This window comes from Salvelinus namaycush, chromosome 32 (genome assembly GCF_016432855.1).
Source record: "Salvelinus namaycush isolate Seneca chromosome 32, SaNama_1.0, whole genome shotgun sequence".
NCBI classification, from domain to species: domain Eukaryota; kingdom Metazoa; phylum Chordata; class Actinopteri; order Salmoniformes; family Salmonidae; genus Salvelinus; species Salvelinus namaycush.
In genome coordinates, this window is record NC_052338.1 from 9,451,272 (window position 1) to 9,476,995 (window position 25,724).

Here is a 25,724-nt window from a genome sequence, read left to right on the forward strand (position 1 = left end):
AGTCCCATTTCCGACTAGTACTTGAACGCGGCAGTAATCGGTTGTAACAGACCGGACTTTGTGAAGGTTGGGGGTATTCAGTTGCTGTACCTCGAACATATACTGTACCTCTCAAGGAAACTGTAAAAACGTAGTTTACAAGATGTATACGTTTATGTTACTTGTTTTTTATTTCTCGACGGAATGTATTGTTCAGAGCCAAAGCGGTAAGTTGTAGACCTACTCGAATGTCAAAAGTGAAAGTAAAAGTTTACTGCTGGATAAAAATAAAACGCATAATAAAAATCGTTTACCAACTGATATGAGCGGTCTGTTGTTGTAGCATAGTCTACAATATATTTGATTTATTGCGTTTTATAGGCTATGTAATCAACCTTATGTGCGTTATTACACTTTATTGATTACAGTTACTCGCTAATGCGCATTTACAGGCCAGCCATAAGGCAAGATGATACAGCTACTTTGTTTAGCCTTAGGCCGCCATGATCAACCTTTTGTAAAACACATATGCTGCCTGATCATGTTGTTAGCTGGTATGTTTGACATTTTACATTGTAGCTAAATTACTTCTGCTGTTTAACAAAAATATGAAACGCTCACACAGGAAACAGGAAATGCATTGTTTTCTTAATATTTTGACGACTCATATGCCTAATCAACAAGTTCCGAAAATAGTTTAACCTAATCAATAGTGTTAATTGATTATAATAATTAGGTAAATACATTTGTTTTTGATAAATTGCAGAATGTGTTCCACTTCTACTTCAATAGGCAATGAATGCAATAGCAGAGAAGTCATACTATGGCCTTGCATCATGACGTCTAAATGGTAGTATAGGTTACATTGGTGTAGTCCTTATAGGCCTATTAAAAATCGAATCAAATTGTATTTGTCACATGCGCCGAATACAACATGCGTAGACCTAACTTGTAAGTAAGCATTTCACGGTAAGGTCTAAATTTGATTTGATTTGATTTTTAATAGGCCTGTAGACATCATGATGCAAGGCCATAGTATGACATCTCTGCTATGATATTTCATAGCCATTTATTTTTTGACTAGTTGGCCCCTTACAGAGACGATAGACCTAAGTATTTGACAGGGATTTCCTGGGGGCAATATGTAACTTTCTGGGCGACACGACCAAATTCCCATAGAAATGTGAGTTATAGATCTATCATTCTAATTGAAAGCACTTCTAAGAAGCAGTGGATATGTTCAATGTACTCTATTTCTATGCTTTCTGTTCTTAAGTTTTGTTTTTGCTTCTTTTACTTTTGTTTTTGTACACCAGTCAAACAGCTGAAATACTGTATTTTTTGTTATGGAAAATATATTTAACAGCAGTTTAGATGGTACAATGATTCTCTACCCACTATACTAGCTTATTTTAGCACAAACTGAAATTAGGTTAACTATTAGAGTTTTAGCAACCAGGAAATGGCAGAGCTATTTATGCGTAGTGCAAATTGAATGTTTTACCGCATGGCTGTTTAACATGGAGAGAAGGCGAATTGAGACAAATTATCTCAATGTTTCTTTTTCCCCTACAGAGATCTACTCGCTGAATTACATCTACACTGCCCTCTCAAAGCCAGTTGAATTGCCTGGTATCCATGAGTTCACTGCCATGGGCCTGATGAATAACAGACAGATCGACTACTATGACAGTGTGTCAAAGAAGAAGATTCCCAAACAGGACTGGATGAGGGAGAAGCTGCCAGCAGACTACTGGGAAAAAGGCACTCAGTCACGCAAGAGCAAGGAGCAGTGGTTCAAAGTCAACGTCAACATCCTGATGGACCGCATGAGGCACAACAACACTGGTGAGAAACCACACCTGCATTTTGTCCTACGCTCAGCATTTATATTTTTCTTAAGTTGTGGGTAATTATCTGTCTACCTTTTTCATTATTTGTTTATTTTGTTTCAGATGTCCATATCCTTCAGTGGAGGCATGGCTGTGAGATTGACAAACAGTCAGACGGCACATTGAAATTCATAAAGGGCACTGACCAATACAGCTACGATGGTGATGACTTCCTGGCCTTTGATTATGCCAATGAGACGTGGGTGGCTCCAGTCAATCAAGCTGTGCTGACTAAGATCAAGTGGGACGGGGTGCAGATCCTCAACCAGTACACCAAGGGCTACCTGAATAAAGAGTGTGTGGACTGGCTGTCCAAATTCATGGAATATGGGGGAAAAGAATTCAGTAGCGCTGACTGTGAGTACTTATGAATATTAATCTCCTTAAATAGTGTAGCCTAACGATTGGTTAACAGAAAGGGACCTGTCAGATCAGAAATTAAATATGAATGTTCTCTGTTTATTCCCTCTTCAGCCCCTCCAAAGATCTATGTATTTGCTAAAAGAGCCAAAACTGCAGGAAATGTCCGCCTGACCTGCATGGCGACAGGTTTCTATCCCAAAGATGTGATAATTCATTTTAAGAAGAATGGGGTCCAACTGACTGATAAAGATGGAGTGCTGTCGACAGGAGCCCGACCCAATAATGATGACACCTACCAGATCAGGATTAGTGTGCAGATCCCAGAGGCAGACAAGCAAACTTATGAATGCTCTGTCAGCCATACAACATTGAATGAGTCAATTGTGAAAAAATGGGGTAAGGTTGTCCTAGTATTTAATATACTTTATATATTTTCAACAAACCAGTTATTAGCATGGTTAGCAATTATGGTAAAATCAATTAGTAAAATGTTTGTCTGTAGTAAGGTCACGAATGCAGATTTAAATGTGAATCAACAGTTTTTTCAAGCTCAATGTATAGGATTTTGTTGTTAAAGCTGGAATCTGTAGTTGCTACATCCATTTTTGGACATAAATGAATGATATATACCCATTGCATCTTGAAGAATATAACTTATGAATGCCTCATGAGCTTAGTTCTACTGTCGTACTCCATCAAATCCCAAGATACAAGCTTGTTTTATTCCAGTGTTTTGTAAACAATGTAAATGTAAACAAACACTGTATGGCCTCAGAACGTGGTTAAAACTGTCATTTGAATAACATGGATGGTCAGTCCTTGCATCCATAGCTCTATGAACTTGGGAGTGGTTACATTTCTCCAAGCCCATCCCACCGCTTTTTACCAAAATACAGGCGGTGTGACCACTTTGTTATTGTTTCTACGGACAGACAAACCTCTACCTACCTCGAGCATCACGCTCCCCCTTCACTACCTCAACTACCCCCCCCCATTCCATTACAATAAAATCCTTCAAACTACTATGTTGAAGGTGTGTTCTGTACCTAGTGAATGCTTAATATGTCCTCTTGTCTTACATACAGATGGAACATGCCGTGATTGTAGCCAATCCACAGTTGCTATCATTGCTGTCATCATTGGTGGTGCTGCTGCCATTGGCATAAGTATCATGCTGTTTCTTTGGAGGAAAGGCAAAATATGTAAGTTTCTTATATTGTGTATGAGAGAAATGGTAGCGATTATGGTAATTTCTGTACAGAGTAGGGTTTTCAGTGCCCTTTTTGGCATTAGTGCATGACTTTAGTCAGGAGGTCAAACAGTGAAGTATTGTATAATTATTTTTCCTACCTATGTGCTCCCACTGTTTTTGTCCACTTTCATAATTGGTTTTAACACCTTGCTCCATTGTTTTAGGTGCTGGTAAATCAGGAGCTCTACCACCTCCTGGGATCCAGGCCCCTCTAAATGGTACTGTTGATACAATGTCATGTGTTTTACCCCTAGAAGTCTGACATGTATAGCTGTAGCACAGCAATACCAATGACTTGACTTGTACCAGTCTGTGGCCCCCCTCCTTCAACATAGTATCCCGATGTCTAACAATAACATGTTCTGACAGTATTTACACATCCTGCTGTCCTCTCTCTCCCTCTGTGACATGATTAAGGATGTTTGAAGTTTATAGGTCAAACCCATCAGTTCCTCTGTGGAACCAAAAAGGGTTCTTCAAAGGCTTCTATGGGGACAGGCAAAGAACCTTTTTAGATTCTAGAGTTGTGCACCTAAAATCAGTCATAATCAAGAACTAAGAATTCACACTAGAACTGTCATAGGCCAACGGCCACTGACGTTTGATTTTATAAGTAAAAAGATTCAGCTCCCCAAAAAAGCTATGTCCTGCTCCTTCCCTGACTCTTCCTGAATGTTTGTATTTTACACTGCTCATTTGTCAGAATTTTGAAATTACAAACAGAAAAGTATTTAGAGCCTTTTTACCTGTTTTTTTACAACTATTCCTATCTAAATCCGCCAAGACAATGTGCTGTAGCCAGCCAGGTGCTAATGCGTCTCTCTCTTCTCACTGAATGATTGACAAATGGATGAATTGGCGATAATTGTACACTTCACAATCAAATTAAAATTAGGCCTAAATTGATCCCATTCTTGTTTACATTTTACTTTGTAAAAATACATTCTTACGGGACTGTTTTATTTACTATAACTCTATTACACACAAGTGTAAAGGGATAAAGAATATGTACATAAAGATATATGAATGAGTGATGGTACAGAACGGCATAGGCAAGATGCAGTAGATGGTATAGAGTACAGTATATACATATGAGATGAGTAATGTAGGGTATGTAAACATAAAGTGGCATAGTTTAAAGTGGCTAGTGATACATGTATTACATAAAGATGGCAAGATGCAGTAGATGATATAGAGTACAGTATATACATATGAGATGAGTAATGTAGGGTATGTAAACATTATATTAAGTGGCATTGTTTAAAGTGGCTAGTGGTACATTTTTACATAATTTCCATCAATTCCCATTATTAAAGTGGCTGGAGTTGAGTCAGTATGTTGGCAGCGGCCACTAAATGTTAGTGGTGGCTGTTTAACAGTCTGATGGCCTTGAGATAGAAGCTGTTTTTCAGTCTCTCGGTCCCTGCTTTGATGCACCTGTACTGACCTCGCCTTCTGGATGATAGCGGGGTGAACAGGCAGTGGCTTGGGTGGTTGTTGTCCTTGATGATCTTTATGGCCTTCCTGTGACATCGGGTGGTGTAGGTGTCCTGGAGGGCAGGTAGTTTGCCCCCGGTGATGCGTTGTGCAGACCTCACTACCCTCTGGAGAGCCTTACGGTTGTGGGCGGAGCAGTTGCCGTACCAGGCGGTGATACAGCCCGACAGGATGCTCTCGATTGTGCATCTGTAGAAGTTTGTGAGTGCTTTTGGTGACAAGCCGAATTTCTTCAGCCTCCTGAGGTTGAAGAGGCGCTGCTGCGCCTTCTTCACAACGCTGTCTGTGTGGGTGGACCAATTCAGTTTGTCCGTGATGTGTACACCGAGGAACTTAAAACTTTCCACCTTCTCCACTACTGTCCCGTCGATGTGGATAGGGGGGTGCTCGCTCTGCTGTTTCCTGAAGTCCACAATCATCTCCTTTGTTTTGTTGACGTTGAGTGTGAGGTTATTTTCCTGACACCACACTCCGAGGGCCCTCACCTCCTCCCTGTAGGCCGTCTCGTCGTTGTTGGTAATCAAGCCTACCACTGTAGTGTCGTCCGCAAACTTGATGATTGAGTTGGAGGCGTGCATGGCCACGCAGTCGTGGGTGAACAGGGAGTACAGGAGAGGGCTCAGAACGCACCCTTGTGGGGCCCCGGTGTTGAGGATCAGCGGGGTGGAGATGTTGTTACCTACCCTCACCACCTGGGGGCGGCCCGTCAGGATGTCCAGGACCCAGTTGCACAGGGCGGGGTCGAGACCCAGGGTCTGCATTTAACACCATAGTACCCTCCAAACTCGTCATCAAGCTTGAGCTTGATGACGAGTTTGGAGGGTACTATGGTGTTAAATGCTGAGCTGTAGTCGATGAACAGCATTCTCACATAGGTATTCCACTTGTCCAGATGGGTTAGGGCAGTGTGCAGTGTGGTTGCAATTGCGTCGTCTATGGACCTATTGGGTCGGTAAGCAAATTGGAGTGGGTCTAGGGTGTCAGGTAGGGTGGAGGTGATATGGTCCTTGACTAGTCTCTCAAAGCACTTCATGACTACCCCCCGCTACGGGGCGGTAGTCGTTTAGCTCAGTCACCTTAGCTTTCTTGGGAACAGGAACAATGGTGGCCCTCTTGAAGCATGTGTGAACAGCAGACTGGGATAAGGATTGATTGAATATGTCCTTAAACACACCAGCCAGCTGGTCTGCGCATGCTCTGAGGACGCGGCTGGGAATGCCATCTGGGCCTGCAGCCTTGCGAGGGTTAACACGTTTAAATGTTTTACTCACCTTGGCTGCAGTGAAGGAGAGCCCGCAGGTTTTGGTAGCGGGCCGTGTCAGTGGCACTGTATTGTCCTCAAAGCGAGCAAAAAAGTTATTTAGTCTGTCTGGGAGCAAGACATCCTGGTCCGCGACGGGGCTGGTTTTCTTTCTGTAATCCGTGATTGACTGTAGACCCTGCCACATACCTCTTGTGTCTGAGCTGTTGAATTGCGACTCTACTTTGTCTCTATATTGGGACTTAGCTTGTTTGATTGCCTTGCGGAGAGAATAGCTACACTGTTTGTATTCGGTCATGTTTCCGGTCACCTTGCCCTGGTTAAAAGCAGTGGTTCGCGCTTTCAGTTTCACGCGAATGCTGCCATCAATCCACGGTTTCTGGTTTGGGAATGTTTTAATCGTTGCTGTGGGTACGACATCGTCAATGCACTTTCTAATGAACTCGCTCACCGAATCAGCGTATTCGTCAATATTGTTGTTGGACGCAATGCGGAACATATCCCAATCCACGTGATCGAAGCAGTCTTGAAGCGTGGAATCAGATTGGTCGGACCAGCGTTGAACAGACCTGAGCGAGGGAGCTTGTTGTTTTAGTTTCTGTTTGTAGGCTGGAAGCAACAAAATGGAGTCGTGGTCAGCTTTTCCGAAAGGAGGGCGGGGGAGGGCCTTATATGCGTCGCGGAAGTTAGTATAACAATGATCCAAGGTTTTACCAGCCCTGGTAGCACAATCGATATGCTGATAGAATTTAGGGAGTTTTGTTTTCAGATTAGCCTTGTTAAAATCCCCAGCTACGATGAATGCAGCCTCAGGGTGTGTGGTTTCCAGTTTACAAAGAGTCAGATAAAGTTCGTTCAGGGCCATCGATGTGTCTGCTTGAGGGGGAATATATACGGCTGTGATTATAATCGAAGAGAATTCCCTTGGTAGATAATGCGGTCGACATTTGATTGTGAGGAATTCTAGATCAGGTGAACAGAATGACTTGAGTTCCTGTATGTTGTTATGATCACACCACGTCTCGTTAATCATAAGGCATACACCCCCGCCCCTCTTCTTACCAGAAAGATGTTTGTTTCTGTCGGCGCGATGCGTGAAGAAACCAGCTGGCTGCACCGACTCCGTTAGCGTCTCTTGAGTGAGCCATGTTTCCGTGAAGCAGAGAACGTTACAATCTCTGATGTCTCTCTGAAATGTTACCCTTGCTCGGATTTCATCAACCTTATTGTCAAGAGACTGGACATTGGCGAGTAGTATGCTAGGGAGTGGAGCGCGATGTGCCCGTCTCCGAAGCCTGACCAGGAGACCGCCTCGTTTGCCCCTTTTACGGCGTCGCTTAGGGTCGCCGGCTGGGATCAGATCCATTGTATTGGGTGGAAGGCAAAACACTGGATCCGCTTCGGGAAAGTCATATTCCTGGTTGTAACGATGGTGAGTTGACGTTGCTCTTATATTCAGTAGTTCCTCCCGACTGTATGTAATGAAACCTAAGATTACCTGGGGTACCAATGTAAGGAATAACACATAAAAAAACAAAATACTGCATATTTTCCTAGGAACGCGAAGCGAGGCGGCCATCTCGGTCGGCGCCGGAAGTTGAAGTCGGACCAGATCGGACCAACACGCAGCGTAGGCAGTGCTCAACATGTTTAATAAAATGATAAACAGTGAACACTTACAACGAATACAAAATAACAAATGTGGCAAACCGATACAGCCCTATCTGGTGCAGAGAAAACACAAAGACAGGAAACAACCACCCACAATCTCCAACACAAAACAAGCCACCTATATATGATGCCCAATCAGAGACAACACAAAACACCTGCCTCTGATTGAGAACCATATTAGGCCAAACATAGAAACAGACAAACTAGACACACAACATAGAATGCCCACCCAGCTCACGTCCTGACCAACACTAAAACAAGCAAAACACACAAGAACTATGGTCAGAACGTGACAGTACCCCCCTCCTGAGGTGCGGACTCCGAACGCACTCCCTAAAACTCTAGGGGAGGGTCTGGGTGGGCATCTGTCCGCGGTGGCGGCTCCGGCGCTGGACGAGGACACCACTCCACCATTGTCTTTGTCCCCCTCCTTAGCGTCCTTTGAGTGGCGACCCTCGCTGCCGACCTTGGCCTAGGAACCCTCACAAAGGGCCCCATCAGACTGAGGAGACAGCTCCGAACCGAGAGGTAGCTCCGGACCGAGAGGTAGCTCCGGACCGAGAGGTAGCTCCGGACCGTGAGGTAGCTCCGGACCGTGAGGTAGCTCCGGACCGAGAGGTAGCTCCGGACCGAGAGGTAGCTCCGGACCGAGAGGTAGCTCCAGACCGAGAGGTAGCTCCGGACTGGAGGGCAGCTGACTGTAGGGCAGCTCATGACTGGAGGGCGGCTCTGGCGGCTCCTGACTGGCTGGCGGCTCTGGCGGCTCTTGACTGGCTGGCGGCTCTGGCGGCTCCTGACTGGCTGGCGGCTCTGGCGGCTCCTGACTGGCGGACGGCTCGGGACAGACGGGCGGCTCTGACGGCTCGGGACAGACGGGCGGCTCTGACGGCTCGGGACAGACGGGCGGCTCTGACGGCTCGGGACAGACGGGCGGCTCTGACGGCGCTGGGCAGACGGGCGGCTCTGACGGCGCTGGGCAGACGGACGGCGCTGGGCAGGCAGGGCAGACGGACGGCGCTGGGCAGGCAGGCGGCTCAGACGGCGCTGGGCAGGCAGGCGGCTCAGACGGCGCTGGGCAGGCAGGCGGCTCAGACCTGCTGAGGCGCACAGTAGGCCTGGTGCGTGTTGCCGGAACTGGTGGTACCGGTTTGTAGACACGCACCTCAAGGCTAGTGCGGGGATAAGTAACAGTGCGTACAGGGCTCTGGATACGCACAGTAAGCTTGGTGCGTGGTGCCGGAACTGGTGGTACCGGGCTGGAGACACGCACCACAGGGAGAGTGCGTGGAGGAGGAACAGAGTTCTGGAGACGCACAGGAAGCCTGGTGCGTGGAGTAGGCATTGGTGTTACTGGGCTGGGGCGAGGAGGTGGCGCCGGTTATACCGGACCGTGAAGGCGTACAGGAGCTCTTAAGCACCGAGCCTGCCCAACCTTACCTGGTTTAATGCTCCCCGTAGCCAGGCCAGTGCGGCGAGGTGGAATAGCCCGCGCTGTGCTGGCGAACAGGGGACACCATGCGTAAGGCTGGTGCCATGTACACCGGCCCGAGGAGACGTACTGGAGACCAGATATGTTGAGCCGGCTTCATGGCACCTGGCTCGATGCCCACTCTAGCCCGGCCGATACGCGGAGCTGGGATGTACCGCACCGGGCTATACACACGTACAGGAGACACCGTGCGCCTTTCCGCACAACACGGTGTCTGCCCGTACTCTCGCTCTCCACGGCAAGCCTGGGAAGTTGGCGCAGGTCTCCTACCTGACTTCGCCACACTCCCCTTTAGGCCCCCCCCAATACATTTTTGGGGTTTCTTCTCGGGCTTCCTGGCCAGCCGTGTTCCCTCATAACACCGGTTCCCCTTCGCGGCTGCTTCCGCTCTCCTAGCTGCCTCCACCTGTTCCCATGGAAGGCGATCCTTACAAGCCAGGATCTCCTCCCATGTGTAGCAACCCTTTCCGTCCAACACCTCTTCCCAAGTCCATTCCTCCTGGTACTGCTGCTGCTGCCGCTGCTGCCCGTTGCTACGCTGCTTGGTCCGAGATTGGTGGGTGGTTCTGTAACGGCAGCCTTCCCTCTCTTCACGAGAAGAGAGGGTGTAACAGGGATCGGACCAACACGCAGCGTAGCCAGTGCTCAACATGTTTAATAAAACGATAAACAGTGAACACTTACAACGAATACAAAATAACAAATGTGGCAAACCGATACAGCCCTATCTGGTGCAGAGAAAACACAAAGACAGGAAACAACCACCCACAATCTCCAACACAAAACAAGCCACCTATATATGATGCCCAATCAGAGACAACACAAAACACCTGCCTCTGATTGAGAACCATATTAGGCCAAACATAGAAACAGACAAACTAGACACACAACATAGAATGCCCACCCAGCTCACGTCCTGCCCAACACTAAAACAAGCAAAACACACAAGAACTATGGTCAGAACGTGACAAAGGGAAAGTAAAACATGCTACATGTTGCAGGCTTCAGAATAATGTTAAACATATCCTTGACTATTATCCAGGTTGATGAGCAGGAAACAAACAATGCCAGTCAGCCGATGCCACACAGCCGGCCCATCGAAACTACACCTAAACTATACCAAAACTAATTTCATACATAATAAGAGTTAGCCTGTGGACAAGATTCAGTTGACAATAACTTGAGGAGAGAGAATATTAGGCCTATCAAATTGTACATGAAGAAATGGGCGCATCTTGTAATTGACAGATGCAGGGAACGGAGCATTGCTTTATCAAATTGACCTTCAGAGTCACTCGCAGGTAAAACATTGTGATTTTTATATAGTATCTGAAAGAGCATATTCTGCAGTTTCTATCAGACTTACCTTTTTCAAATAACTCAAAATTCAAGAGGTGCAGCTCTTTTTCCAAATGTCACTTTTTACAAGAATATCTGTGCTGTCCATGCATTCAGCACATGACCACTTGTCAGGCAGCATTCCTCTGGCTATTAAGCAAAAACTAGTAACATAATAAACGTAAAATTAAAATATGCTATTCTGTCGTGAATGGGTGATAGAAACCCGATAGAAAGTGATAATGGTGCATTTGACTTCAGTTAAGTTCTGGTTAGCCACCGATGTCAAAACCAAGTCCTTGCTCAATGGCTTTCCATATCTGAGGAAAGATGAAACCAGGCTAGCGGGTGAGCGACGGTCTGAGACTGTGGTTTGAGACTCATGGAGCCTTAACATGGGCAAAGGCAGAAATATGACCATGTTCACATCAATTTCCCTGGCAGACAAGTTGATTGCAAAGAAGACTAGCCCGCTCAGAACAGTGAACAAACAAAGGCGGGAGCTGCCCCCCTCTGCGCAAAACAACATACCAGCGGAGCTGTAGTCCACATCTGTGATGGAGAGTGGTAAAGCAACACTCACGATGTAATAAGAGTGTTTGCATGCTCAGCACCATGCATCCCACTGGATCTGGCATGTGAGCTTCGTGAGAACCATATAAACGCCAAGATGGAAGCTACAGCAGCCAAGCAGGCCGCCAAGGAAACAAGTCCTGCTCTCTTTTCCCCAAGCACCACAGTTCCCACTCGGGAAAAATAAGACACAATGTCAAGTCGTCAGGTGCACGAAACAAGGCCCATGAAAATTGTGCAGTGCAACCGATTTGTTTGTGGGGCTTGCTCACACAAAGCCCCGAAGCTGTGTGCTGACTGTGGACCCGAAGCATAAAGAGAAGACACGATTGATTTGTGTGTAAAGGCACAGATATAAGGGCGCAATACAGTGTCTGCTACAATCAACCAATTACTGTTTTTATATCTTGTCATGAATATATTTCCACTAATATTTATTTATGCAATTAATCCTTTACTATTGTTCATGCACTGGCGCTTTTGTTTAGAAATACAGCAAATAATTCACCTGCACACCTGGCTGGTTCTATTATTATTATCATATTTTTAGTTTCTACTTTGTCAAAAGAAGCTGTAACTGGCCTTTATTACTAATCACATCTACAAATAAAGGTGATCAAATTGATTACACTGTAGTGTTTTTTTATTGTAAGGGAAACAAAAATAGACGATGGGCCTACGTTTTATTCTATGACTTTATAGAATTATACAAAATATATCCTTCACTACCCAAACAAAACTATTGTTATTTTTTAAATATATATTTCCATGAATCCTTCTTCATGCAATTAATCCTTTACAATAGTTAATGCACTATTTATCAAGCATTTAATTATCAAGCATTTATTTATCAAGCATTTAATTATCAAGCATTTAATTATCAAGCATTTATTTATCAAGGATTTATTTATCAAGCATGTTTGCGCACCTTGCAGGTTGAAATGCATCTTATGCATATGCTAAACGGGACGCCTGGCAACGTTCTCTATCGGGTACTTATATGCTGAAAGGCCAGGCAGTTCTAGTGTTAAAAGCTCTTACACACTGTCAACAACCTAGTGGGGAACAACATGACAAATGAATTTTAACCAATAAATGATCTGTACTGAGTATGATTATTATAACACTGAAGTTAAATGTAAAAAGGGGAAAAGTAAATATAACATATTTTACTAGTGTACTTTTCAATTCAGGAAGTGAATTAAATTAATGATCTGGAAACTATTTTATCTTATACAGCGTATTCGGAAAGTATTCAGACCCCTTGACTTTTTCCACATTTTGTTACGTTACAGCCTTATTTTAAAATTGATTAAATAGTTTTTTCCCCCTCATCAATATACAGTGGGGCAAAAAAGTATTTAGTCAGCCACCAATTGTGCAAGTTCTCCCACTTAAAAAGATGAGAGAGGCCTGTAATTTTCATCATAGGTACACTTCAACTATGACAGACAAAATGAGAGAAAGAAAATCCAGAAAATCACATTGTAGGATTTTTAATGAATTTATTTGCAAATTATGGTGGAAAATAAGTATTTGGTCAATAACACAATGAACAAAAATATGGAAGAATGGAACATCTTGTTTATGTTTGTCTTTGTTAGCTTATGTTTGTCTTTGTTAGCATATTTAGAGTGAAATTAGGGACTCTGTTTCCTTCTTTTTATTAGGCAAATATGAGGATGGAAGTAGCAACTCATCAGACTCTGGTAATCTAATATTCCCTCGACCCATAATAATAATAAATAAATAAATGAAAATAGACAGACGTATCTAAAGCGACATTCAGTCAGTCGTGTGCATACATAATATCAATCAAAGAATTAGATTCTATTTGTTTACTAATTATTTTGAGACTGTAGAAAGACCGTTTCCCTCTGCCACTATTTCAGGTCAAGGCAGCCAGAAGGCAAGGTCTTCAGACGGAGCCAGTGAGGAGGAAGTTAAGACGCCAATGCTGCCTAATGGAAGTAAGTCGATGGATATCAACCCTTCTTTCACCTCTTCTCCAACTGTCCCAGTTTAATACAAAAATGATTTCCCCAAGGTAATTATGAAGATAGCATAAAATAAGAAGGAATTACATGCTGCTCCTGGGCCTGACCCTGCTCTCTGATCCTAGGCAATTTCCTCATATCTGATTAGGTCAACCTTTCTAAATTAGTATTCACACAGTTTAATGGATAAACTCCATTAATACTCACAGTAATCATTCACTAAACAGGATACAAACTACAGTTTAACTTGAATCATGTTACATTTGAACAGGATCCATCAACGTTGAGTCTTACCACTCAAATTCGAGACCCTCAACTTACACTGTTAGAATGTACATTTACAAACAGGGAAAACATATAAACAGTATGTACTACTTATATTACAGATATTAACTTTTCTCATGACGGCCTCCGTTCGTCCCTGTTTAACTGTCGCGATTGACAAGTTAATGACAGATCTGTATCTCAATGCATTTTAAACCTAGATTACCATGCATTTCCCAGTGTATAGACCTCTAAACTCAACCTGATACCCCAAATAAACAGTTTAGGGCAACCCTAAATCATTTTACAGGTACAGTTGACCACGCCCTCCCTTTTTCCCGGCACTTATTTTCTGACATATCTTCATTTTCTTCTTCAGATAGCGTTACAGTTTATCTTCCCAACGGCACATATGGAACTCGTGCCTGTCACAGTTGATGGCCCATGATAATGTCCCGGTTTCAATCTCTGGGGAATAATCCAAATGTCCCAAGCACACGAATCTCGCCACCATCATTCGGCACAGTCCATTCTGTCTGCTTCGTTGTCCCACCAGTGCACCAGCAGCATGGTAGGAGTTTGAACATGATCTCTCTCCATACTCACTTCACATGCACGCTCTCCGGACTCGTACACCGGTTGATGGCTCGGACTCAGGTCTCCATAGTAGTGGTGCAGGACAGGGCCGTATTGAACTCCTTGATCACTATTTCTTCAGTCGATTAGTTAGGTTGAGGTTCACACTGTTATTGGTCAAATTATCCCTGCCATGCATCAAGACACCATCTGTGTTCACCTTTACCATGACTTGAGAGAAGACAGAGCGAAACAACAGTTTAAGGCATTTCTGATTCAGAAAATTCAAATAACTATTTATCGTATGACAAGTATTACCTACCTAATTCCTTAATACAACATTCCTAAAACAAATGTCAAAGAGCATAACCACACACACTGTTGAAACCATTTTCTAAATTGGCTTATACTCCCTTATCATACTGTCGACCTCACCGCAGCTACCGGGTCAGGGAGTTAGAGCGCTAACCCTTAGGGAGAGATCCCGACAATACAACATACTCAATCTGGTGAAATTTGTATCAAAACAGAAACAAGAACCAAAATAATAACCCTGCCTATTAAATCAAAAATAAACAAATTAGAATATTAACATCCAATTTGAATTACAACTATCGATAATTCCATAAGGAAATAATTGTATCCCATAAGGTAATGGTCACTTAAAAATCCTACTGTCTATCATTTCTAGTGAGGTTGATCTCCAGAAAGTCAGGACAAAGGTCATTCAACACCATTAAGTATTTTCTGTCCCTTTTCTGTCCCTGTACTTTTTTAAACCATTTAAAAACAAAAACGTAGAGCAAAAACACTAGTGGCCAGGCCTTACTTGGCTAGGATCTCCCTCTACGGCCGAATCCGGATACCTTTATACTTATAATATTGCAGAATTTCACTAATTGCTCTCCCAAGACAATAGTCTCGGGAACCAAGATGAGAGCAAATGACTACCCACATTCTCCTGGAAGAGAAAGTGTACATTTCGTTAATATTCACTATACTACATCTTAATCAGCAACCCAAAGGTTTTAATTACAAACAAAACATAATGTCCACTGTCCTCCCTCCAGTCATTAATTGTTTGTTTTTATCTACCCCAACGGTTATTCATCTTTTATTTAGCATGTACTACCCTTATACACAGCGACATTTATCTCGCCACCGAGTAGCAATTTACTCCCGTAATGACTGGCTTCTCTTCCCCATGATTTTCCGTAACTATGGCACTGCAATGCCCTTCATGTTCATGAACAAACATTTTAAAAGGTCATTTTAGGTTTGGTAACCCCAATGCTATCGCTTGACAGAATTGATTCTCTCAAACTCTACTGACACTTACTCCCAATATTAACTCCCATCTAATTTCCCGTGACCCATCCACCCTTTCGTCTTATTCTATAAATCTATTTCAGAATAAGACAACATAAAATGTAAATCTATTTCAGAATAAGACAACAAAAAAATCTCGCTGGATTTGAACCCAAGGTTTTCTGAGTTTGCAAGGAGTATTTTTCCGTTCCGGTTCTAACTTGTTACCTTTTAGACTCCATTGTCTTTGATTCTCGCAAGGATTATCCAACCCCCAAAATCGGCTCCACTTCTATCCATGTAAAATTATCTGGGTATTGTTACTGGACCTATGTTCAAAGACGTGTAATAGCTGTATCGCCTTAGATGATGCCCCTATTACCCTGCTAAATGTAATTATTTTTCCTGTCGCAAATTTAGCATATATCTCATCGTAAGGAATCAGTGATATTTGATTCAAGGCATCTATTAGAAAGTTGCGTGATATGTGGTCTCCTATGTCTCCCTTCACATAGAAACTGTCATCTCTATGTACCACTATTGATCGAACTGAGGCCATACACCGCTATTTGAACGTTTCCTGCCCCGCTGCCTTTAACAGTGTTTGCTGCTGTTCTTTTGTCAAAGATGCAAACACTTGCATTGCTGCATTCCCCCCGAATGCACCGGGTGCAGTAGGCTCCATTATCACTCTACACTCATTCTTCCAATGACCAACGGCCCCACATCTAAAACAGGGATCTGTCGCCTTACGCTTTGATGTTTTTTCGCTACTTTTGCCTCCATGTTTCTTTGTCCTACCTTGGCCATTAAACCACCATTAGTGACTTTCACTGTGGCTGTATTAACCCCTCGCACGACTGCACAGTGAGCGGAGTTACATTCCACTCTCAAAGCATCCTGTTGTATTTCATCCACTACCCCCTGCAATAGCCATTTTGATAATAGGTTTCAAACCTGCCTTCAACGCAGACGTACAAATTCTATCAATGTACTCACGTACGCAGTCTTTGCAGCTGAGTACAACTACTAATTTTGGGTATATCAGTTTGTCTTTTGTGTTGAAAGAATGCTGACATCAAAACGCTGGTGTATTGAGCTTTTGATTCTTCTTTTATGTCATTGTGTCAAGTCATAATTGCATCTCTGAACTCTAATATTGAAAATTTCCGTCAGCAGGGAAATGCTGACCAATTTTATAGAGTTTTCTCAATTTCTTCCATATTTGAGACGAATTGGTAGAATGCTTGTGTGCCTCTTCCAGCGCCTCTATGGCTTTATTAAACTGTTCTTCCCCTAGACCCCTTTACAGAGAGAATCGGGGCCGCCTGTCGCCATTTCAATAATTATTATTTCTAAGCCTCCTGATGGTGTCCAGGATGTTTAAATCTCCGCACCCACACACTAATACATGCCAATTTCAACTATTTTTCAGGTTGCGATATCCACTTCCCGGAGAGTAGTCACGGTATCGGTACCTAATCATTTGGTCACTGTACCTGATACCTTGTATTAATCACAATCTTGAAGCTTCTGCCAATTTACTACTGGAGAATAGGTGTGACCTAATGTCTTATTCCAGTGTTACACCTCAGATATCACTGTTGTTGACAACCCACATTACCAAAATTATTCAAAGTAGTCTTCATATTTCCACATAATGTAACAATTTTCCGCCCCTATTGGGCATAAACCAACCTCTCTCCTTATTGCTATTGCTAATACACCCAAATCATGTTCAAAACAACGTTCAAATATATTTTTGCTTTTCTAACCATGAATGTGGCTCTCCTCCAGAACTTATAGGCAACCTTTTATCACTGTCCACATACACTCTACTGCCTCACTGCCACTGCAGCTGGGACTTTCGTCCCCCTTACAGATCTCGCAGGGAAATACCCCCACTAGGGACCTATCCTATACTGAACCTACCCTACACTGTATTTTTACCTGGATCTCTCAGATGAAAACCTCCACTTGGGACCTGTCCTTAAAAAGGAACCTACCCTACACCATAAATAGTACACAAGCATAACAATTTATCCATACACACACACACACTCTACGGCCTCCCGGCCACCACGGCTGGGCTTTCACCCTCCCTTTATGGGTTTAGTAGGGAACCAACCCCACTCTGGATTTACCCCCTAGGACTTACCCTCTGCAGGTACTAGCCTGCTCGGGCTTACCTTCCGGGACTTACCCTATATTTTACAGTACACGTAGGAACCAACCCACTCTGGATTTACCCCCTAGGACTTACCCTCTGCAGTTACCAACCTGCTCGGGCTTACCTTCCGGAACTTACCCTATACCATGAAGCTATGACCGGTTGTAATACAATGGGACTACTGAATAAGCTCAGGCTTTCTAGGTCAGTATCCTATAATTGGTTCAGCCTACGACTCTCATCTCCCAAGGATGTCAGAATGAGTGGTAACATGTGTAGGAACTATGCCTACCTTGTTTTTGGGGCCGGCTCCTGCTTCACTGATTCGGACTCTTTAGTTCGATTGTAAATCGCAGCGAACCCTGCTCGCAGCCCCAATTGTTACGTCTAAATGAACCGAGCAAAAAACTCACGGACGATTAGTAAAGCTCCAACCAGGTGTATTCACCCACTGGTATTTAACCCTTCCTACGCGGAGTATCCTCCTCACACATATGGTCAGCCAGTACATCTCTGTTGCTAGGCAGAACTCCAGTGATGACTGTTCTTTCTCACTTCATTGGAGCTGACTTGGTTCCGCATTCCTTAATTCTCCCCACTCATAGCTGTCCTGTTGACTTGTACCAGTCTGTGGCCCCCCTCCTTCCCATAGTATCCCGATGTCTAACAATAACATGTTCTGACAGTATTTACACATCCTGCTTTCCTCTCTCTCCCTCTGTGACATGATTAAGGATGTTTGAAGTTTATAGGTCAGAATCCATTAGTTCCAAGCCTTTGAAGCCTTTGAAGAACCCTTTTTGGTTCCATGTAGAACAATTTCCACAGAGGGTTCTACATGGAACCAAAAATGGTTTATCAAAGGCTTCTCCTATGGGGACAGGCAAAGAACACTTTTAGATTCTAGAGGTTTTTTTTTCTAAGAGTGTGTACCTAAAATGAGAGGACTATGGGTCATCATCAAGAGCTAGGAGATAACACTAGAACTGCCATAGGCCAAAGGCCACTGATGATTGATTTTGTAAGTTAAAAAAATCAGCCTCCCAAAAAAGCTATGTCCTGCTCCTTCCCTGACTCTTCCTAAATGTTTGTATTTTACACTGCTCATTTGTCAGAATTTTGAAATTACAAACAGAAAAGTATTTAGAGCTATTTTACCTGTTTTTTTTACAACTATTCCTATCTAAATCCGCCAAGACAATGTGCTGTAGCCAGCCAGGTGCTAATGCGTCTCTCTTCTCAATGAATGATTGACAAATGGATGAATTGGCGATAATTGTGCAAGTCACTTCACAATCGAATTAAAATTATGCCTAAATTGATCCCATTCTCGTTTACATTTTACTTTGTAAAAATACACTCTTATGGGACTTTTATTTACTATAACTCTTTTACTAATCAAATGGAAGGGAAAGTAAAACATGCTACATGTTGCAGGCTTCAGAATAATGTTAAACATATCCTTGACTATTATCCAGGTTGATGAGCAGGAAACAAACAATGCCAGTCAGCTGATGCCACACAGCCGGCCCATCGAAACTACACCTAAACTATACCAAAACTAATTTCATACATAATAAGAGTTAGCCTACGGACTAGATTCAGTTGACAATAAGGAGGAGAGAGAATATTAGACCAATCAAGTTGTACATGAAGAGATGGGCGCATCTTGTAATTGACAGATGGAACGGAGCATCGCTTTATCAAATTGTCCTTCAGAGTCACACGCAGGTAAAACATTGTGATTTTCATATAGTATCTGAAAGAGCATATTATGCAGTTTCTATCAGACTTACCTTTTTCAAGTAACTCAAAATTCAAGAGGTGCAGCTCTTTTTCCAAATGTCACTTTTTACAAGAATATCTGTGCTGTCCATGCATTCAGCACATGACCACTTGTCAGGCAGCATTGCTCTGGCTACTAAGCAAAAACTAGTAACATAATAAACGTAAAATTAAAATATGCTATTCTGTCGTCAATGGGTGAATGGGTGATAGAAACCCGATAGGAAGTGATAATGGTGCATTTGACTTCAGTTAAGTTCTGGTTAGCCACCGATGTCAAAACCAAGTCCTTACTCAATGGCTTTCTATATCTGAGGAAAGATGAAACCAGGCTAGCGGGTGAGCGACGGTCTGAGTGTGGTTTTGAGACTCATGGAGCCTTAACATGGGCGAAGGCAGAAATGTGACCATGTTCACATCAATTTCCCTGGCAGACAAGTTGATTGCAAAGAAGACTAGCCCGCTCGGAACAGTGAACAAACAAAGGCGGGAGCTGCCCCCCTCTGCGCAAAACAACATACCAGCAGAGCTGTAGTCCACATCTGTGATGGAGAGTGGTAAAGCAACACTCACGATGTAATAAGAGTGTTTGCATGCTCAGCACCATGCATCCCACTGGGTCTGGCATGTGAGCTTTGTGAGAACCATATAAACGGCAAGATGGAAGCTACAGCAGCCAAGCAGACCGCCAAGGAAACAAGTCCTGCTCTCTTTTCCCCAAGCACCACAGTTCCCACTCGGGAAAAATAAGACACAATGTCAAGTCGTCAGGTGCACGAAACAAGGCCCATGAAAATTGTGCAGTGCAACCGATTTGTTTGTGGGGCTTGCTCACACAAAGCCCCGAAGCTGTGTGCTGACTGTGGACCCGAAGCATAAAGAGAAGACACGATTGATTTGTGTGTAAAGGCACAGATATAAGGGCGCAATACAGTGTCTGCTACAATCAACCAATTACTGTTTTTATATCTTGTCATGAATATATTTCCACTAATATTTATTTATGCAATTAATCCTTTACTATTGTTCATGCACTGGTGCTTTTGTTTAGAAATACAGCAAATAATTCACCTGCCCACCTGGCTGGTTCTATTATTATTATCATATTTTTAGTTTCTAATTTGTCAAAAGAAGCTGTAACTGGCCTTTATTACTAATCACATCTACAAATAAAGGTGATCAAATGGATTACACTGTCATTTTTTTATTGTAAGGGAAACAAAAATAGACGATAGGCCTACTGTAACGATTTTCTTCTTCTTCTGGCGAGGAATATGAAGGACCGGACCAAAATGCAGCGTGGTACGTGTCCATGTTAAATTTAATAAACTGAACACTGAATACAAAATAACAAAGGTGACTAAACGAAACAGTACTATCAGGTGACACAACACAAAACAGGAATCAACTACCCACAAACACAGGTGGGAACAGGCTACCTAGGTATGGTTCTCAATCAAAGACAACGATTGACAGCTGCCTCTGATTGGGACCCATACCAGGCCAAACACAGAAATACAAAACATAGAATGCCCACCCCAACTCACGCCCTGACCAAACCAAAATAGAGACATAAAAAAGGAACTAAGGTCAGAACGTGACACCTACCTTTTATTCTATGACTTTATAGAATTATACAAAATATATCCTTGACTACCCAAACAAAACTATTGTTCTTTTTTAATATATTTTTCCATGAATACTTCTTCATGCAATTAATCCTTTACAATAGTTAATGCACTATTTATCAAGCATTTATTTATCAAGCATGTTTGCGCACCTTGCAGGTTGAAATGCATCTTATGCATATGCTAAACGGGACGCCTGGCAACGTTCTCTAACTGGTACTTATATGCTGAAAGGCCAGGCAGTTCTAGTGTTAAAAGCCCTTACACACTCAACAACCTAGTGGGGAACAACATGACAAATGAATTTTAACCAATAAATTATCTGTACTGAGTATGATTATTATAACATTGAAGTTAAATGTAAAAAGGGGAAAAAGTAAATGTAACATATTTTAGTAGGGTACTTTTCAATTCAGGAAGTGAATTAAATGAATGATCTGGAAACTGGCCATTGTTTGCTATGAGGATTTTTCAGTTCATAAATGTATTTTCTATTGGGAATATGCATGCCTATAGAGGACCAATGATCATCACTATATAGCTTTATCTAACTAAAGATTGATTATCTTTTTCCAGTGACAATGGATGGCGCTAGCGGCACTTCCTCTGACTCAGGTAATGTTATTCAAAAGTATTGCCAGTTACTTTATCTTATACAGCGTATTCGGAAAGGATTCAGACCCCTTGAGTTTTTCCACATTTTGTTACGTTACAGCCTTATTTTAAAATTGATTAAATAGTTTTTTCCCCCTCATCAATATATACACAATACCCCATAATTAGAGGTTTTTTTATTTTTACTTTTTGCAAATGTATAAACACCCCACCCCCGGACCTGTATTTGGGGAGTTTCTCCCATTCTTCTCTGCAGATCTTCTCAAGCTCTGTCAGGTTGGATGGGGAGCGTTGCTGCACAGCTATTTTCAAGTCTCTCCAGAGATGTTAGATCGGGTTCAAGTCCGGGCTCTGGCTGGGCCACTCAAGGACATTCAGAGATTTGTCCCGAAGCCACTCGTGCGCTGTCTTGGCTTGAGGTCCTGAGCGCTATGGAGCAGGTTTTCGTCAAAGATCTCTCTGTATTTTGCTCCGTTCATCTTTCCCTCGATTCTGACTAGTCTCCCAGTCCCTGCCGCTGAAAAACATCCCAACAGCATGATGCTGCCACCACCATGCTTCACCGTAGGGATGGTGCCAGGTTTGCTCCAGACATGACGCTTGGCATTCAGGCCAAAGAGTTCAATCTTGGTTTCATCAGGCCAGAGAATCTTGTTTCTGATGGTCTGAGAGTCCTTTAGGTGCCTTTTGGCAAACTCCATGTCCTCCCAGTCTCATTCTTCAAAGTAATTTTTTTTTCTGGTGTTAATTGTTGTTGAGTGTATTATTATGCATCTGAGCACTTAACGGATTTGGTGCCAGCAGCCATAACACCCTGCATCCAACTAGGCTACTGGTGCATGCCCATTGACAGTACAAACCATATACAGTGTCTAGTGAAAGTTTACATACCCCTTGCACAGTTTTCAAATTTTTCTGCCTTAAATTGAATCTAAAAAGGGATTAAACTGGATTTATTCCCTACACAACCTAGCGGTACTCCACATTTTCAATTTGAATTTTTGTGGGGTCTTAATTAAACATTTAAAGATGTCTTGGTTGCTTATGGCTTCACACCCCTGATTTAATACTTGTTGGAAGCACCTTTGGCAGCCATTACAGATGTGAATAATTTTGAATAAGATTATACCACTTTGTACAACTCGGTAAGGGCAACATATATCCACAGTTATGTGAAAGTTGCTTTTGTCCCAGCTCGTGATACCTTCAAATATAAAGACATTTAGCAGACAGACGCTTTCATCCAAAGCCACATACAGTCGTGTGCATACATAATATCAATCAAAGACTTAGATTCTATCTGTTTACAAATGATTTTGAGACAAATGAGACTGTAGAAAGACAGTTTCCCTCTGCCACTATTTCAGGTCACGGCAGCCAGAAGGCAAGGTCTTCAGACGGAGCCAGTGATGAGGAAGTTAAGATGCCAATGCTGCTTAATGGAAGTAAGTCTAGATGGATATCAACCCTTCTTTCACCTCTTCTCCAACTGTCCCAGTTTATTACAGAAATGATTTACTGAGGTAATTATGAAGATAGAATAAAATAAGAAGGAATTACATGCTGATTTAGGTTGCCTCCATAGAATTGGTTACTTTTATGTAAAAAATGTATTCCCTCTGTTTATCCTCTAAAGTTGGCATGTTCGATAAATAGACAGTTCTGAACATAAGGAACATCAGTTTTAAAATGTCAACGGGCAACACTTATGTTTTATCACTAAAAGTGAAAGTTAAAGATCCTAACTGATTGGTTCATGTGAGGCCAAGCCATCGGCAGTATTTGACACCATCTATTTGTAATTAGAGCTGACTTATGTGTTATTCATGTCATTTATTGTTATACATAAGAAAATATTTTACAACATTGTGCTGTAACGTATGTGTTCAATCTAATAATGCACATCTTTTCCATATTGTGTATTTATGTGCAGGTGGCTAGATGACTATTGGTGGGCAAACTTCCTGACCGGACCAGTCAATTCATTTCATATTATGGCTATTGATAACGCTTGTTATTCAGTTACACTGCTCAATTCTTATAAGCTTGTGATGGAAATGATAGTTACTTATAGTTATAGTTAGTATGTGCTGAAAAGTGCTGCATTTAATAGTGTTTGCTGTTCTTCAGTAAGGTTCTGTACTTCCAAATACACTCAATAGTGGGTGGTTAGGTACCGGTCGGGTCGATGTGTACATTCCTCTTCAATGAATTTATTCCGTCGTACATTTAATGTTTTACTGTTACACTGGATGTTACTGTATGGAGATGAAAAGGCATCTTTACAGCTTCTGTATCAATCTTAAGGGATTGTAACTAGACCTGTACTAGATCAGGGTTATATAGGCCTAGAAGTATACTGCATGTTGATATGTTTTCATACCTCTGGTCCCTGCCCAATCGGTGACAAACTCTTCTTTTAGATGACATTTCAAAAGAATTATAGACAAATATTTTATATTTTGAGTAACAAAACATTTACTGTGTGTTTCATGACATTTTTTACCGTATTGTATATCTTGTTTTAAGTTCCTGCAAATATATTTTTTAAAATATGATGTTTAATATTGTAGAGTATTGTTAATACTTTGGGTATTTGCAATATAATATTTTAAGATTGTTTATTTCAACCTAGGGCCATTTCAAAACCTTTCACTGGGTTGCTAAGCTAAGACAAAGCTACACTCTTGAATTAATATGTAGTTTAATTTCTGTTAATGTCACATTGTAAACATTTTTTTATTGAGGACACAAATAATCCCAACATGCAGTCTTGAAGCGCAGAATTTAAATAGTTTCTCTTATCCCAGAAACCTGGTCAGCGTTTTTTTTTAATAGGGCCTCTTGTTTTATTTCAATAATTTTGCATGGCATTGCTCTGTTACTATGTACTGGCTAGTATGTTACATCACTTATTACATGCCCACGGATGCACGCAGAAACACACACACACACGCACAATGGTTATAACCTGTACTGCTTTTGAAATCTCCTGTATGATTTATTTTTGTTTTTAAGACAAAAAAATAAAAAAATAATGATAAAATACCTTCTTTTTTGAACATTCTATCATTCAAAATAGGGTCTACCATATATATGTACAGTGGATTCGGAAAATATTCAGACCCCTTCACTTTTTCCACATTTTGCTACTTTACAAGCTTATTTTAAAATGGATTGAATTGGTTTTTCCCCCTCATATATCTACACACAATACCCCATAATGATGAATCAAAAATGTATTACAAATAAAAAACTGAAATATCACATAAGTATTCAGAGCCTTTAATCAGTACTTTGTTGAAGCACCTTTGGCAGTGATTACAGCCTTGAGTATGATGCTGCAAACTTGGCACACCTGTATTTGGGGAGTTTCTTCCATTCTTTATTTATTATTTTACCAGGTAAGTTGACAGAACATATTCTCATTTACAGCAACAACCTGGGGAATAGTTACAGGGGAGAGGAGGGGGATGAATGAGCCAATTGTAAACTGGGGATTATTAGGTGACCATGATGGTTTGAGGGCCAGATTGGGAATTTAGCCAGGACACCAGGGTTAACACCCCTACTCTTACGATAAGTGCCATGGGATCTTTAATGACCTCAGAGAGTCAGGACACCCGTTTAACGTCCCATCCGAAAGACAGTACCCTACACAGGGCAGTGTCCCCAATCACTGCCCTGGGGAATTGGGATATTTTTTAGACCAGAGGAAAGAGTGCCTCCTACTGGCCCTCCAACACCACTTCCAGCAGCATCTGGTCTCCCATCCAGGGACTGACCAGGACCAACCCTGCTTAGCTTCAGAAGCAAGCCAGCAGTGGTATGCTGCTGGGTGGTATATGCTTCTTCTCTGCAGATCCTCTCAAACTCTGTCGCTGCACAGCTATTTTCAGGTCTCTCCAGAGATGCTTGATCGGGTTCAAGTTGGGGTCTGGCTGGGCCACTCAAGGACATTCAGAGACTTGTCCCGAAGCCTTTTAGCCTTTAGGTGCCTTTTGGCAAACTCCCAAGTGGACTGTCATGTGCCTTCTACTGAGAAGTAGATTCTGTCTGACCACTC

The 25,724-nt window shown here is 42.4% G+C and overlaps 1 protein-coding gene across 4 annotated transcripts; it reads left to right on the forward strand.

Annotated features, from left to right (window-relative positions):
• Window positions 1-24,708, forward strand: LOC120027544 (H-2 class I histocompatibility antigen, Q10 alpha chain-like). Of its 4 annotated transcripts, none has more exons than XR_005473308.1 (11): window positions 1-206; window positions 1,555-1,827; window positions 1,935-2,228; window positions 2,346-2,630; window positions 3,320-3,436; window positions 3,651-3,704; window positions 12,986-13,024; window positions 13,208-13,285; window positions 13,956-14,147; window positions 21,620-21,658; window positions 23,026-23,092. XR_005473308.1 is itself a non-coding variant. In XM_038972535.1 (11 exons), the coding sequence occupies exons 1-11, from the start codon at window positions 143-145 to the stop codon at window positions 23,597-23,599; spliced, it is 1,329 nt and encodes a 442-aa protein (XP_038828463.1). In that variant the 5' UTR covers window positions 3-142; the 3' UTR covers window positions 23,600-24,708. The 4 variants fall into 4 exon arrangements, 2 of the variants coding, with proteins under 2 accessions (XP_038828463.1, XP_038828464.1); XM_038972535.1 differs by lacking the exon at window positions 13,956-14,147 and adding an exon at window positions 23,592-24,708 and having other exon boundaries at window positions 3-206; window positions 23,026-23,103; XR_005473309.1 differs by lacking the exon at window positions 12,986-13,024 and having other exon boundaries at window positions 2-206.
• Window positions 24,709-25,724: the final 1,016 nt, after the last annotated feature.

Excerpts from the sequence above, each read along its gene's own strand:
- LOC120027544 (XM_038972535.1), top strand. The coding sequence starts at position 143 with ATGTATACGTTTATGTTACTTGTTTTTTATTTCTCGACGGAATGTATT. Across the intron at positions 3,705-12,985 it reads GATCCAGGCCCCTCTAAATG|GCAAATATGAGGATGGAAGT; the intron begins GTACTGTTGATA and ends TCTTTTTATTAG. Across the intron at positions 21,659-23,025 it reads CGGCACTTCCTCTGACTCAG|GTCACGGCAGCCAGAAGGCA; the intron begins GTAATGTTATTC and ends CCACTATTTCAG.